This window comes from Mauremys mutica, chromosome 4 (assembly GCF_020497125.1).
Source record: "Mauremys mutica isolate MM-2020 ecotype Southern chromosome 4, ASM2049712v1, whole genome shotgun sequence".
NCBI classification, from domain to species: domain Eukaryota; kingdom Metazoa; phylum Chordata; order Testudines; family Geoemydidae; genus Mauremys; species Mauremys mutica.
The window spans coordinates 20,671,065-20,683,895 of NC_059075.1; the positions used below are offsets into that span (position 1 = coordinate 20,671,065).

Below are 12,831 nucleotides of genomic sequence, written 5' to 3' on the forward strand. Positions count from 1 at the left end.
AATTAAACATTGCTATTGCCCTTTCCAGCAGACAAATCTTAGCCTTGTCTACACTATGGGGGGAGAGCGATCTAAGTTACACAACTTCAGCTATGTGAACAACATACCTGAAGTCGACGTACTTAGATCTACTTACTGCAGGGTCCTCACTACACTATGTCGATGGAAGATGTCTCCCATCGACTTCCCTTGCGCTTCTTCTTCAGGTGGAGTACAGGAGTCGATGGGAGAGTAATCTGTGACTGATTTAATGGGTCTTCACTAGACCCTGCTAAATTGACCGCCGATGCATCAATTGCTGCACATCGATCACCTGCTAAGTGTAGACAAGCCCTTATATTGGGCATCATGATGAATTCATAGGGAAGTGGGAGAAGAAACAGGGTGAGAGGAGTGCAAAGGGTTTCTGCACCTCTGCTGTTTTCCTTTTAAAAGATAAAACCAGAATTTACAAAAAAAATTAATCCTATGAATAACAATGAGATGTAATGAAGAGATAAATATAGCATTATGTAACACTGGGATATTAATCAGTCAGAAATATACACAAGTAAATATCTTCCACTAGACTTTTCTACAATAGCTCTGCAATAAGCCAAAGTTAATTACTAGGATACTACTGTTCATCTGAAAGTTATAACATATGGAGCACTTCCTGGAGTCACTGCTCAACATAATTATGAGTAATACCAAGCCATAGTGGCTCCTTTTTAGGTTTCTGAATTTGAGAGACATCCTGTGGCCATTGCAATCATTACAACTCCACCTCTATTTTATGACAATCTATGTAAGAAAGTAGTGTTGCTGCAGCTATGTTGGTCCCAAGATATGAGACACAAGGTGAGTGAGGTAATAACTTTAATTGGACTGTTGGTGAGAGAAACAAGCTTTTGAGCTACACAGGGCTCTTCCTCAGGTCTGGGAAAACCTTGTATTTAGTGTCACAGCTAAATACAAGATCAAACAGATAGATACCATAAGAAAGATCATTCCAGCAAACAATCCTCATCCTCTGAAACACAAAATGGAAGTGCCGTGCCTTTCATTTAGTGTTGTTTAAGTATCAACTTGTTTTTAATTTTCTTCATTATCGTGCCACAGCAGCAAAGTAATTATTTTCAAGGCACTTTAATTCTACATCCCCACTTTCAAGATCTACAACTTTCCAAATGAATTACCTATTTGGCTGGCAGTTTTCATGCTTATTCTCTGCATCACAGGGAAATATTTGTGCAGAGTTTAGTTAAATGTCATTTGCCCACTTCTGAATCAGAAAAACACAAATCTGGTTACACTTAAGAAAATTTCAGATTTTTTTTTTTTGCACTCAATTCAAAAAGGATTTTTTCCAGTGCTCAATCTTACCAGTTCTTAACAAGAAATGCCTCTAACTTTGGTTAAAAAATAGATGAATGACTGAAAATAGCATTGTACATATACACAATAGCATTTTCCGTAATGACTATGTTCACAATTTGCATCTCCACAGATTGAAAAGCACAGGTGATATTTTAATGATTAGATCATTTCAATCTCTAATTACTTGTGAGAACATCTAATTAAATGCACCTAATGCATTCAGTGTGATTAAGAACTACATTGAAACACGAAATGTATTTCAATGTTTATTTTATGAAATTTAATGTGCAAGAAGAATAGACTGTTGTGATTGAGAACTGAAAAACCCCAAAGCCAGGGAATTCAGCGCTATGGTTCTCCCGAGACCATAACTCTGCCACTTTGTATGCACGTATTATATTTGCGTTTTAACGCTTATTTTGAAGGAAACACTCCATAAATGCAGAACAGCAATTGCTAAAGAAATAATAATGATAATTTTAAATTTTCAGGAATGTTTAACATTTTTTGCATTAAACAATTTACCTGATGAACTGCCACTACTAATATTTGCATTTAACAGTTCTAGATAAGTAAATGTTAACCAGAGTTAGCAGTTACTGACACTAAGGGCTTGTTAACACTAGCACGCAGGGTCGATCTAAGATACGCAACTTCATCTACGTGAATAGCATAGCTGAAACTGAGTACTTAGATCTATTACCCTGGTGTCTTTGCTGCAGTAAGTCGACAGCTGACACTCTCCTGTTGACTCCACACGCGCTTCTCGTTCTGGTGGATTACCAGAGTCAACAGGAAAGCGCTCAGCAGTTGATTTATTGTGTCCATACTAAACGTGATAAATTGACCCCCGCTGTATCGATTGATACCTGCTGGATCGGCAGGTGGCGTAGACAAGTCCTAAATTGTTTCTCACAGATTGCTGTGGGGATTTGTATTAACATCTACAGCTCTTCTGCTCTCAATCATTGCCAAGGCAAAACGCCTACTGTATTCAGCTGAGTTTAAACTTTATTCTTAGTGCTAGGACAAATCTGAAAGTCTGAGGAAGACAATTTAAGAATAATTCAAATTCTGAGCAGCACTTTTAGTGCCTTTGCTTTTCTTAGTGCCTCTGGGGAAAAGGTGACATCCATCAAGAATGCATCACAGAATCACAGATTATTAGGGTTGGAAGGGACCTCAGGAGATCATCTAGTCCAATCCCCTGTGTCAATGCCTGGAAAGAAAAAAAAAACACCAATAGGATAGGAACTTTGTAAAACTGATCAACAAATTGGATGGACTTTATTTCTTCTATTGGCTTCTACCGGAAAATTCAGTACGTATGGAAGTAAAGTGTTGATCCTAAGAGTTTTCTAATTGGAGTAAGAATTCAATAATGAGATTATTGAAGTAGGGAGGCTTCCAACAAACATAATATTGAAACTGGTAAGACAACTTACTGCTACTCAAACTGGGTGCTTTGGTCACATGTAGAACATTCCCTGATTTACCACAATGTCTGAAATGGTGATGAAATTGGCAGTACTAGTGATTTTTAATAAAATGAAGCCATTCTCCACTGCAAGGCTCCAAGACTTCTCTAGCAAGACTGAAGGAAATGAGAACTATATACACAGCCAGGAGAGTAAAATGCAGATCAAAACAGTCACCATCTGCACAAATTTATTTGAAAAATTATACATTACTATAAATTTGAAATGTGTATTCACATTCCTAAAGAGATTGTTCTTCCAACCATGTTTCGACCAATGTACTAACATAGCAGTGTCTTAAGCCCTTAAAGATATACATTTGAAACAAAACATTTTGGTAAAGAAACACTCTCTAGTGGAGTACATCACACATCTCCTCCTCCACTATATGGTTCCCAAAATATTTCATTGTGCAGACTGCCACCAAAAGGCTCTACTTATAGAGAGACCTTCTAAAAAACATTAAAATGTATTACCGGCACGCGAAGCCTTAAATTAGAGTGTATACATGAAGACTCGGCACACCACTGCTGAAAGGTTGCCGACCCCTGCTCTAGGGAATGGGAGGCACACAGACCACAATATAAACTATCAGTCTAGAACCGCTGAAGTGCACAAATGTTGTTACATTGATTCGAAGGGAGTGGCATTGACCCTGATCCAGCAAGCTGCTTTAGGATGTGCCTAACAGTCATACTAATGGGACTACTCACATGATTCAAATTAAGCAATGTACTTCTTTCTGTACCTTGCTGATCAGGGCCTTACATAGACAAAATGGTTTTATGGTTAAGAGACTGGACTAGAACTCAGATCTGTAGCAGACCTGGGAATTGAACCTAGATTTCTTATGTGACTGTGGGCAAGGCACTTAATCTCCATGATTCCATTCCCATCTGTAAAATATGGAAAGCAGTACCTCCCCTTTCTCAGACCTTGGTCTACTTTAGATTGTAAGATCTTCGGGACTGCATCTTACTGTTTTTGTTTTTAATAGCACCCAGCATAACAGGACCGCTATCCTGGTTATGACTTTTACCGTAATGCAAATGATTAATGAGGAATAGTACCCCAGAGTTTGTGCTACTTGTACTAGGGCTGAGGTTCCTTGAACCCACACCGACCAGGCCAGTTTCTACAGGGGTCACTTCCTTCAGAGATATCAACAACGAAGGCTTGTGTAACATACTTAGAAACTAAAGTTTGGAGGAACAGCTACTACTGCTCTTTACGCTGAATTATTTACCATCTCCTTCACAACATGGTCCAAGGTCTTAAAAACACATCTGGTCAGGCAAATGCAGTTATTTCTCTCAGATCTATGCCTTTTTGGTTTCTAGATTGCTTCAATGAATTGTAAGCTTAGAGAGAGAGAAGCTTGGTTGAGCTTATTCATTCTCACTCACTGTTGAGTTTCCATGTATTACAAGAAATATTTTGAATTGAATTAGTTAAAGAAAGCTTTGCAAAATATAGTAATTAAAATATACCAGGAAAAACGCAAAACATTTTTTACCTGCTAGCCAAGGGAAGAAAAGCTTGATTTCAGAATCAGACCTGGCAGTGACTTGGGTGTGAGCGCACAGTGTGTTAGTCAGGAGTCAAACATTTTTAGAAAATGAGACACTGATCTCTAGGGCAAACTTAATGCTGGTACAAAAGCACTTCTCAGCACATCTCATGAGGTGCCCAGGACTGCTATTATTATCACAATACACATCTTGGACTCTGATTACAAGGAGGTTTGATATATAAAGTAGCTATAGACCCAATCCTGCCAGCAGGCAGTCCCCTGAGCTGAAAGTTCTCCAGTGACCATGCAGAATTGAGGCCTCTCTCTTTATATTAAGCATCTTCTTAATATAGCAAAATATAGTTCCTTCAGTGATTGTCCTACCAGTGAACCAGACAAATAATTACAAGCTTCTGCAGTTTAGAATGAAGGACATTGTGTGTGTTATGATCAAGAACATTCGTAACATTTTTGCAATTGACAGTTTTGTATTATATTTGAGAAGGAAGCTGTTAAGAACCTGTTTCTAGTGCTAATAAAAACGTCATTTGGTGTATTTTAATATCAATACAGATTATTTCTAAAAGTACCTTTTGAATACATTTTAAGACAAAAATACTTAAGTACAAACTTTTAAAAATATTTAAACTTATGATACTGTTGCACTTTGCAGAAACAATTATATACTGAATGGGTAAAATAGAACAGAGTATTGCAGGAGACATTTAATATGAAACCTTTGGAATTTCCACTGAATACAGATTTACAATCAGTAAGTGCTATGATTAATCAGAACATGGAGTTTAAGTTATAAGACAACAGGAAGTACACTACTGGATGAAAAGAATACACCTTGAGCAGTGTAACGTAGAAAGCAAAAGGCTAAGTGAATCCCCACCTGAGAAGTACATCTGTCCTGTAATCTCTTATTGCTATTACAAAATGGAGTTTTCATGGAAAGACCATCCTGAGCAAAGCAAGCACGAGTACTGACAGCCCATCAAGCTCCATCTGCACCAAGAGTTCTAAAGCCAGTTCATGATACAAAATATACATAGATTTAAAAATGTAAATTCAGGAATATTTACTGCATTTAACAACTATAACTATCCTTTAGCTAGCATAATCATCAATGCTTAGGGCAAGGTCACTAGAGACTGAGGAAGAGGTATATAAAGGAGGACATTCTTGTTTTCAGAGCATGGATCACAAAACTTAATGTGCAAAATATCAGGGATTCTTCATTTGCACCTTGGGTCAAAGCTAAGTTGCATACACAATGATGAACTATATTAGCTCACTATAATTTAAAAAAGCAAGCTTAGGGTCTGAATTAAGTGCATGCCTAACTGCTGCATGGGAACGGGACTAAATTTATATAAAATAAAGTCAAATAGATAATACGGGGTATTATCTACACAAATCCGTAGTGAAATAGCAAACTGAATACAGGAAAGGAAAAATCTGTAGGTAGATTGAACGGATTGGGGAATCCAGGTTTGTGATTCAAATCCAGCCCAGGTCAGTGGCGACTAAGAGTTGATACCATTTGATGACTGCTTGGTGGTCTGTAGGAAGTGAGTTGGTCAAGATAGCAGAATTCAGAGAGGGCAGGTTTCTTCTCCACACACTAAAAAAAGCTCACCACAACTGAACTCCTCCTTAGCAGCCTCAGCAGAGACCAAAAGATAGAATTGACACGGAGACCAAACTATCTTCCCACCTATATAAGTAGTATCTCGCAGAACTGGGCTGAGGGCATTGCAAGGGAGTTAGCAGGGGGAGGGCTGAACCACTGCCACCTGTGCTACTGTGTTTATCAAATGATAGTTCATCTCTAAGGCTGTCTGTCAACCTGGTATCTTGCACCACTATTAATTTCATTTAAAGTATGAAAAGTGATCAGCAAACACTGGCTTTTGCATGCTCACAGCTCAAGGGGAAGGGACAACGTATGTCCAGCAGTAATGTAGAAAGTCAGCATCTCAGGCTGTGGTAGAGAATGTGGTAATTCTCACCAGAACTTTTATCGTTTACTGAGTCCTTTTGTTCTTCTGATGAATCTGGCCAAGCCTTTACAGTAGGAACAATGTCTGAAATTGTCACCAAGTTCCAGCAAGTCAGATTTTTAAAACACATTTCTACCTCAAGGTAAGACACTAAACGTGATGTTCTCATTGAACTACACTGTTTACATTCTGTAGCAGTAAATGGTAGAGCATACTGGATGGTAACCCATTCTACTAAGTCATGAAAGACAAGAGAGATAAAGGATATATTTTTACACTTGTGTTTAACATGAACAGAGAAACTGAAACATTTACCCAAATTTTAATGCATAAATCAACTCTAAATTTTTAATCTGATTCAAACTTAAATAATAAATAGTGGGAGAAGTATAATGCAAGACTTACTGAGTAAAAGTGAATGTTTAATTATCTCATGAGATCTACTTAAAAAACAGGAGTAATGTTCACAACCATAAACCCAAACCCTTCACACTTTTTTCTTAACACAGCAGTGAACTGTAAAACTGCATTTACTGGGTAACCATTCAATTATTTTAAATATTAACTCAAGTGTTTTCTCCTTGGCCATTTCAACTTTTAGCACCAAAATTAGCCCCAAAAGCGGTATGGGTACAGCTCTGATGTTGTAAATGAAGAGTTTACATATAATACTTAATATATTATACACACATACTGTACATTCTCACATCCACACAAACAGGAGGCATATTTAAATGTATATATTGTGTGTTTCAGTTTGACTACCTAGGCTCACTTAGAGCAATGGAAATAAAGCAGAAGAGGTAATATTTTACATAGTAGGCAACTTTAATGCTGTAGTGCACTTATAAAAAAAAAGTCCAACTCTCCCTCCCAGCTCAGCAGCTTGTTTCAATTTTTTTTTTAGTATCATGATTCAGAAGATGTAGAAGTTATTGCCTAAATATTATTCTATACATTTCCATCGGTGTTCTCAAAAACACTCGAAATCGCTACTTAATTTACAACTTAATTACTTTTTCTTACAGCTTTAATTCATTGGCAATTTTGGAAGCAATGTTTTTAAAAGCTATGGATGTTCCCGATATTCGCTTAAAGCGGACTCCATTCAGTGACAGTCTTGGCAGTTTACACACCTCCATCTCCCACTGTACAAGATTTTCCGCATGTCCATCGCCATGGACACAGAAAAGCAAGAAACGCTCTCTTTGTTCATAGTCACAATTATTGGCATCCAGGACTTTACGAATTTCCCTCATCATATCATTAGGATCCATGGAACTGGTAGTTTTCATGCTCCAAGTAAACCTCAGAGAACGGGGCTTGGCTTCCTTGTTTTCATCCTTCTGATCCACAGCTACATTGCGACTGAAAGAAAACATTTTATTATTTAATAGGACAACCAACAGCATCTTAAATCTTGTGTTGGTGAAGCAACTGCCCTGTTCATTGTGCATTTTTTGTATTACAGAAGTGCCTAGAGGGGCCCCAACTTGCAGCAGGACCCTGTTGTACTAAGCATTACATAGTAAGACTGTATGTTTTTGGGGTGGGAACAATCTAATTAAGCCAGGACACAACTAGTGTGAACAACAATTGGAAGGAATGGGGACAGGAGGATGAAAAACTTTTCTACTACCATGCTGAAGGTAAGTTTTCACTCACCTGTAATTCAATTAAGGTTACAGTCTACATGGACCAATAATCCAGGCCATATGACAGCTCTAGAAATTTCTGGAACCCTCATTAAGATAGCAGCTCTAAGTCACAACTTAAAGACTTAGGCCACAGTTGCCTCCAATATGAGTTGGTATTTACTGATACAATGCACTGAAGAGCCCTGACAGAAGGATCCTTTGGGTTCCCTTACATGTTCTCCTCTACTACAGTCCTCAGGCACTGCATTGCAGCAACCCTTTTGAGTCTATATACACTGGTATGGGGAGGAGCCAGGTGAAGGATATCCCTCACCCCGCTGGGACTGAACGTGCTGCCTTCCACCCCCACCAATCTAAAATTTCTCAGGGTCACTTCTGGAGTTTCATAACTGTCTTACTAGCTTCATAAACATTTGAGATTTGAAGCAACCAAAGACCTTTGCCTTTCAGCTCAGGTACTGGTGGGTCTACGCAATATCCTCAGAAATATCATATGCCAAGGAAAGTATCTTTATCAATACTATTGCTTCACCTATGACAATCAGAGATATATAATTTGCAGTGGTGAACAGTCTAACTTCTGCAGTTACTGTAGTACCTTTTTCAGGATAAAATACAGAAAGTTAACATACCAAACTAATGTTAACAAAAATAATCTCCTTGTCACTACAACAGAAGGTACAATGGGAAAGTGCGATGACTATCAAAATTGTAAGAATTAAAGCACATAGTAATAACTTTCTTCTCTTGTTTTGGTGGGGGTGGAAATAGATGGATAAAAAGATGAGTTCCAGAAATTTGTAGAATATCAGCTCACTCTTGTATTTCAGCTATGAATTAGTGGCCACATGGCTAAAAAGAGTTGGAATTTGTGTACTGAAACCTTCACAAAAAGTATTTGGTAACATGCAGATGTGTATAAGGGTGTTTTCTACATCAGATACCTCTTTAAAGATTATTTTTGCTCTCATGGTATACCATACAGTTTAAAATCAGTGGTATGTTAAGATTCAGAATTCGATTTAGAACATAACAGCAGCCATACTGGGTCAGACCGAAGATCCAACTAGCCAACTACGTTACAATTTTGGTAACGTAAATCATTACCCTCACCTTGAGCCCTCATAACAGTGGACAATGCCAGGTGCCCCAGAGGGAATTAAAAGAACAGGTAATCATTAAGTGATCCATCCCGTCACCCAATCCCAGCTTCTGGCAAACAGAGGCTAGGGACACCATCCTTGCCCAACCTGGCTAATAACCATTGATGGACCTATCCTCCATGAATTTATTTAGGTCTTCTTTTAAACCCTCTTATATTCCACAGGTTGGCTGTGCATTGTGTGAAGAAATACTTCCTTTTGTTTGTTTTAAACCTGCTGCCTATTAATTTCATTTGGTGACACCTAGTTCTTGTGTTATGAGAAGAAATAATACTTCCTTATATACATTCTCCACACCAGACATCATTTTATAGATCTCTATCATATCCCCTCTCAGTCGTCTCTTTTCCAAGCTGAAAAGTCCCAATCTTATTTATCAATCCTCATATGGAAGCCATTCTATACCCCTAATCATTTTTGTTGCCCTTTTCTGAACTTTTTCCAATTCCAAAATATCTTTTTTGCATGCACATGTGATCACCCCATCTCAAAAAAGACACTGGAATTGGAAAAGATCTCTTTCTTGAGTGGTAACAGATAATTTATACCTCATCATTTCATATGTACAGTTGGGAATATGTTTTCCAATGTTCATTACTTTGCATTTATCAACATTGAAGTTCATCTGCCATTTTATTGCCCAGTCACCCAGTTTTGTGAGATCCCTTTGTAGCTCTTTGCAGTCTGCTTTGGACTTAACTATCTTGAGAAGTTTTGTATCATCTGCAAATTTTGTCATCTCACTGTTTACCCCTTTTTCCAGATCATTTATGAACAAGTTAAATAGTTCCAGTATAGACTCCGAGGGACACCACTATTTACCGCTCTCCATTCTGAAATTTGACCATTCATTCCTATCTGTTGTTGCTTATCTTTTGACTAGTTACCAATCCATGAGAGGACCTTCAGTCTTATCCCATGACAGCTTATTTTGGTGAGAGACCTTGTCAAAGGCTCTCTGAAAATCTAAGTACTTTATATCCATTGGATCTCCTTGTCCACATGCTTGTTGAACCCCTCATAGAATTCTAGTAGATTGGTGAGGCATAATTTTCCTTTACAAAAATCATGTGGACTCTTCCCCCAATAAATTTTGTTATCTATGTGTCTGACACGTCTGTTCTTTACTATAGTTTCAACCAGTTTGCCTGGTACTGAAGTCAGGCTGTAATTGTTGGGATCACCTCTGGAGCACTTTTAAAAAATTGGTGTCAGATTAGCTATCCTCCAGTCATTTGGTACAGAAGCTGATTTAAATGATAGGTTACAAACCACAGTTAGCAGTTCTGCAATTTCAAATTTGAGTTCTTTCAGAACTCTTGGGTGAATATCATCTGGTCCTGGTGATTTATTACTGTTTAATTTATCAATTTGTTTGAAAATCTCCTCTAATGACACCTCATAAGGACAGTTCCTTTGATTTGTCACCTAAAAAGAATGGCTTAGGTTTGCGAATCTTCCTCACATCCCCAGTTGCAAAGACAAGTATTTTAACAAGTACTAATAACAAGTCAAGTCCTTTTTATGGGCATTTTTAAAACAAACTCTAGTTACATGGCACAAACTTCTGTACCATTGTATTGGCAGAACATTGTGAAAAAAGTATTGCATAAAAATAAAAACTTGATTAGAAAGTTAAACAAATTCAGCATGAAGATCACCTATTTAATAATTATCATAGAGGAGACTTGCTTTCACATGAGCAGCCTCAAGCTGATTGATAAGAGTCAGAGATTATGCTCATAACCTTGAGAAGGGTTAAAAAAATCTCACACGTTAGCACCCTCCAATATTGGATTATAGAGCAGTTCTGCAGTCTGACTGGGGGCTGCCTGCCTGCCCAGCTGCTAAGATGCAGAAATATATATAGGGAAAAGGCAACATGAAAGATGGAAGAGTTTAGAACCAAGTCACTCAATGCTTTAATCACTGTTTTGCACACAGGAGGGCTTCTTGGTTTACAGTTTCGTGGAGCTAAAGGAAACAAAACCTGCTGCTTAGAACCTGAGCCACATAAACAGAGGGAGAAAGGTTCAAACTCACCTATGCAACATTTAAAACAAAAATCATTACCCTCACCTTGAGCCCTCATATCTCCCGTTCCTCTCATATTCAGTCGGGAGCCTCATTGAAAAGAATGCAGAAACAAAAGGAAGTGGGAAAGAGAAGACAAATCTTATACTAGCAAACATAATATCTGAATAGCTGCTAAATGCAATATCTCAATTATACCGTAATTAAAATATATTGTGTTATGACACTTTAGGCAACAAAGATTCAATGGATTTTCAAGATCACAGCAAACTTAGAATACCACAAATGTCTTGCCCAACAAAACAATATGTATTTATAAGCCACAGTTTCTAAAAAGTAGATACTTTTAGTATTAATTTTAATACTATATTGACACATGTACACAAAGTTAAAAGGGGAAGAATGCTGAATTAGAAATATGTAAAATGTATTAATTCAGTGTAAACAAATATATACTAATTGTTAATATTAAAGTGATAAGCTGTAAAAGAGAAAAATGGTATTAAAAACAGCTTTAATATGCACACCCATACCTGTAGATCAAATATAGTGAAACTTGTAGATCAAATGATCTGATTAATTTCTCCCGCCCTCCCTTAAACCAGGATATAAACTAAAGTCAGCATAAGAAAAATTTCAAGGTAAATTCAAGATTTCTCAATATGTACAATTACTCTGAATATTAATTCTTCTGAATTCCTGTACCACGGACTCATCATCCAGAAGACATATGCAGAAGGGTAAAAGAAATTAAGCAATATAAAGATCACCAGCAGAATTTAACACTTATATATTAATGTTACATTTAAGCAACCCTCAAGGCAAACAGAATCAAGGTGGAAAAATCTCCTACAAGCACCTGGCTACTTTCTCCCATGCTTATTTCACCCCAGGCATACACAACATTAACACACCAAACTAATCATAGTAGATTAGGGCAGCTTGGTAAATGGTGTGAGGATGAGAAGGGAGAGTTAAAATTGTGGTGCATCATCCATGGTGTATGGTAGTTGTGGTGATGAGGTATATGCCTGTCTGGGAACATACATACTGTCATGTAGTTTTTAGTTTCCTTGCTTTTGTGGGTTCAAGTCACGAATGTTGTATACCAATCCTGACTACTTCACAGTGACATTTTTTTGGTCAGAATCACATTTCAATGTGTCTTAAACTGCTGTCTTATTTTAAAATCTTGAGGGGAAAAATCTGGGCTAAATGAAGCTCACATTGAAGCAAGAGTCCTGCTCTGATTATTGCCAGAATATTATGTCAACACAGAGTGTATAGTACCACAATCACCGTCTGGAGTAAGCCTATCTCAATGACTATTTTAAGGGGTTTCTTAACGAAGGGCCTGATGCTTCTTCTATTAAAGACAATGTGTCTTTCTCCATTGTATCAATGGAAGCAGGTTCAGGCCCTGTAACAAGAGATGGTTCTATCACCTTTAGCAATATAGGATGGAGATAATCATTTAAAGCTATGCAACATATTTGTCCACATTGGTCAGTAAAATAATTTAGTTCTCTTAGTTACTGAATTGTGAAGTCTGTCAAAGACAGATTAAAATGCCAATATTTATAATCACTTTGGTAGATATGTCAAGCTGATGGGCTT

The 12,831-nt window shown here is 37.5% G+C and overlaps 1 protein-coding gene across 4 annotated transcripts in view; it reads right to left on the minus strand.

Annotated features, from left to right (window-relative positions):
• Positions 1-7,168: 7,168 nt before the first annotated feature.
• MARK3 (microtubule affinity regulating kinase 3) overlaps positions 7,169-12,831 on the minus strand; it is a 99,755-nt gene continuing 94,092 nt past the window's right edge. For 3 of the 4 annotated variants that reach the window (XM_045013413.1, XM_045013414.1, XM_045013415.1), the window contains 2 exons: positions 11,260-11,304; positions 7,169-7,727 (listed from right to left, as the gene is read on the minus strand). In XM_045013413.1, coding sequence (XP_044869348.1) covers positions 7,382-7,727; positions 11,260-11,304 — 391 coding nt within the window. In that variant the 3' untranslated portion in view covers positions 7,169-7,381. The remainder of the gene's footprint in view (positions 7,728-11,259; positions 11,305-12,831) is intronic. The other variant, XM_045013416.1, reaches the window with a different exon arrangement.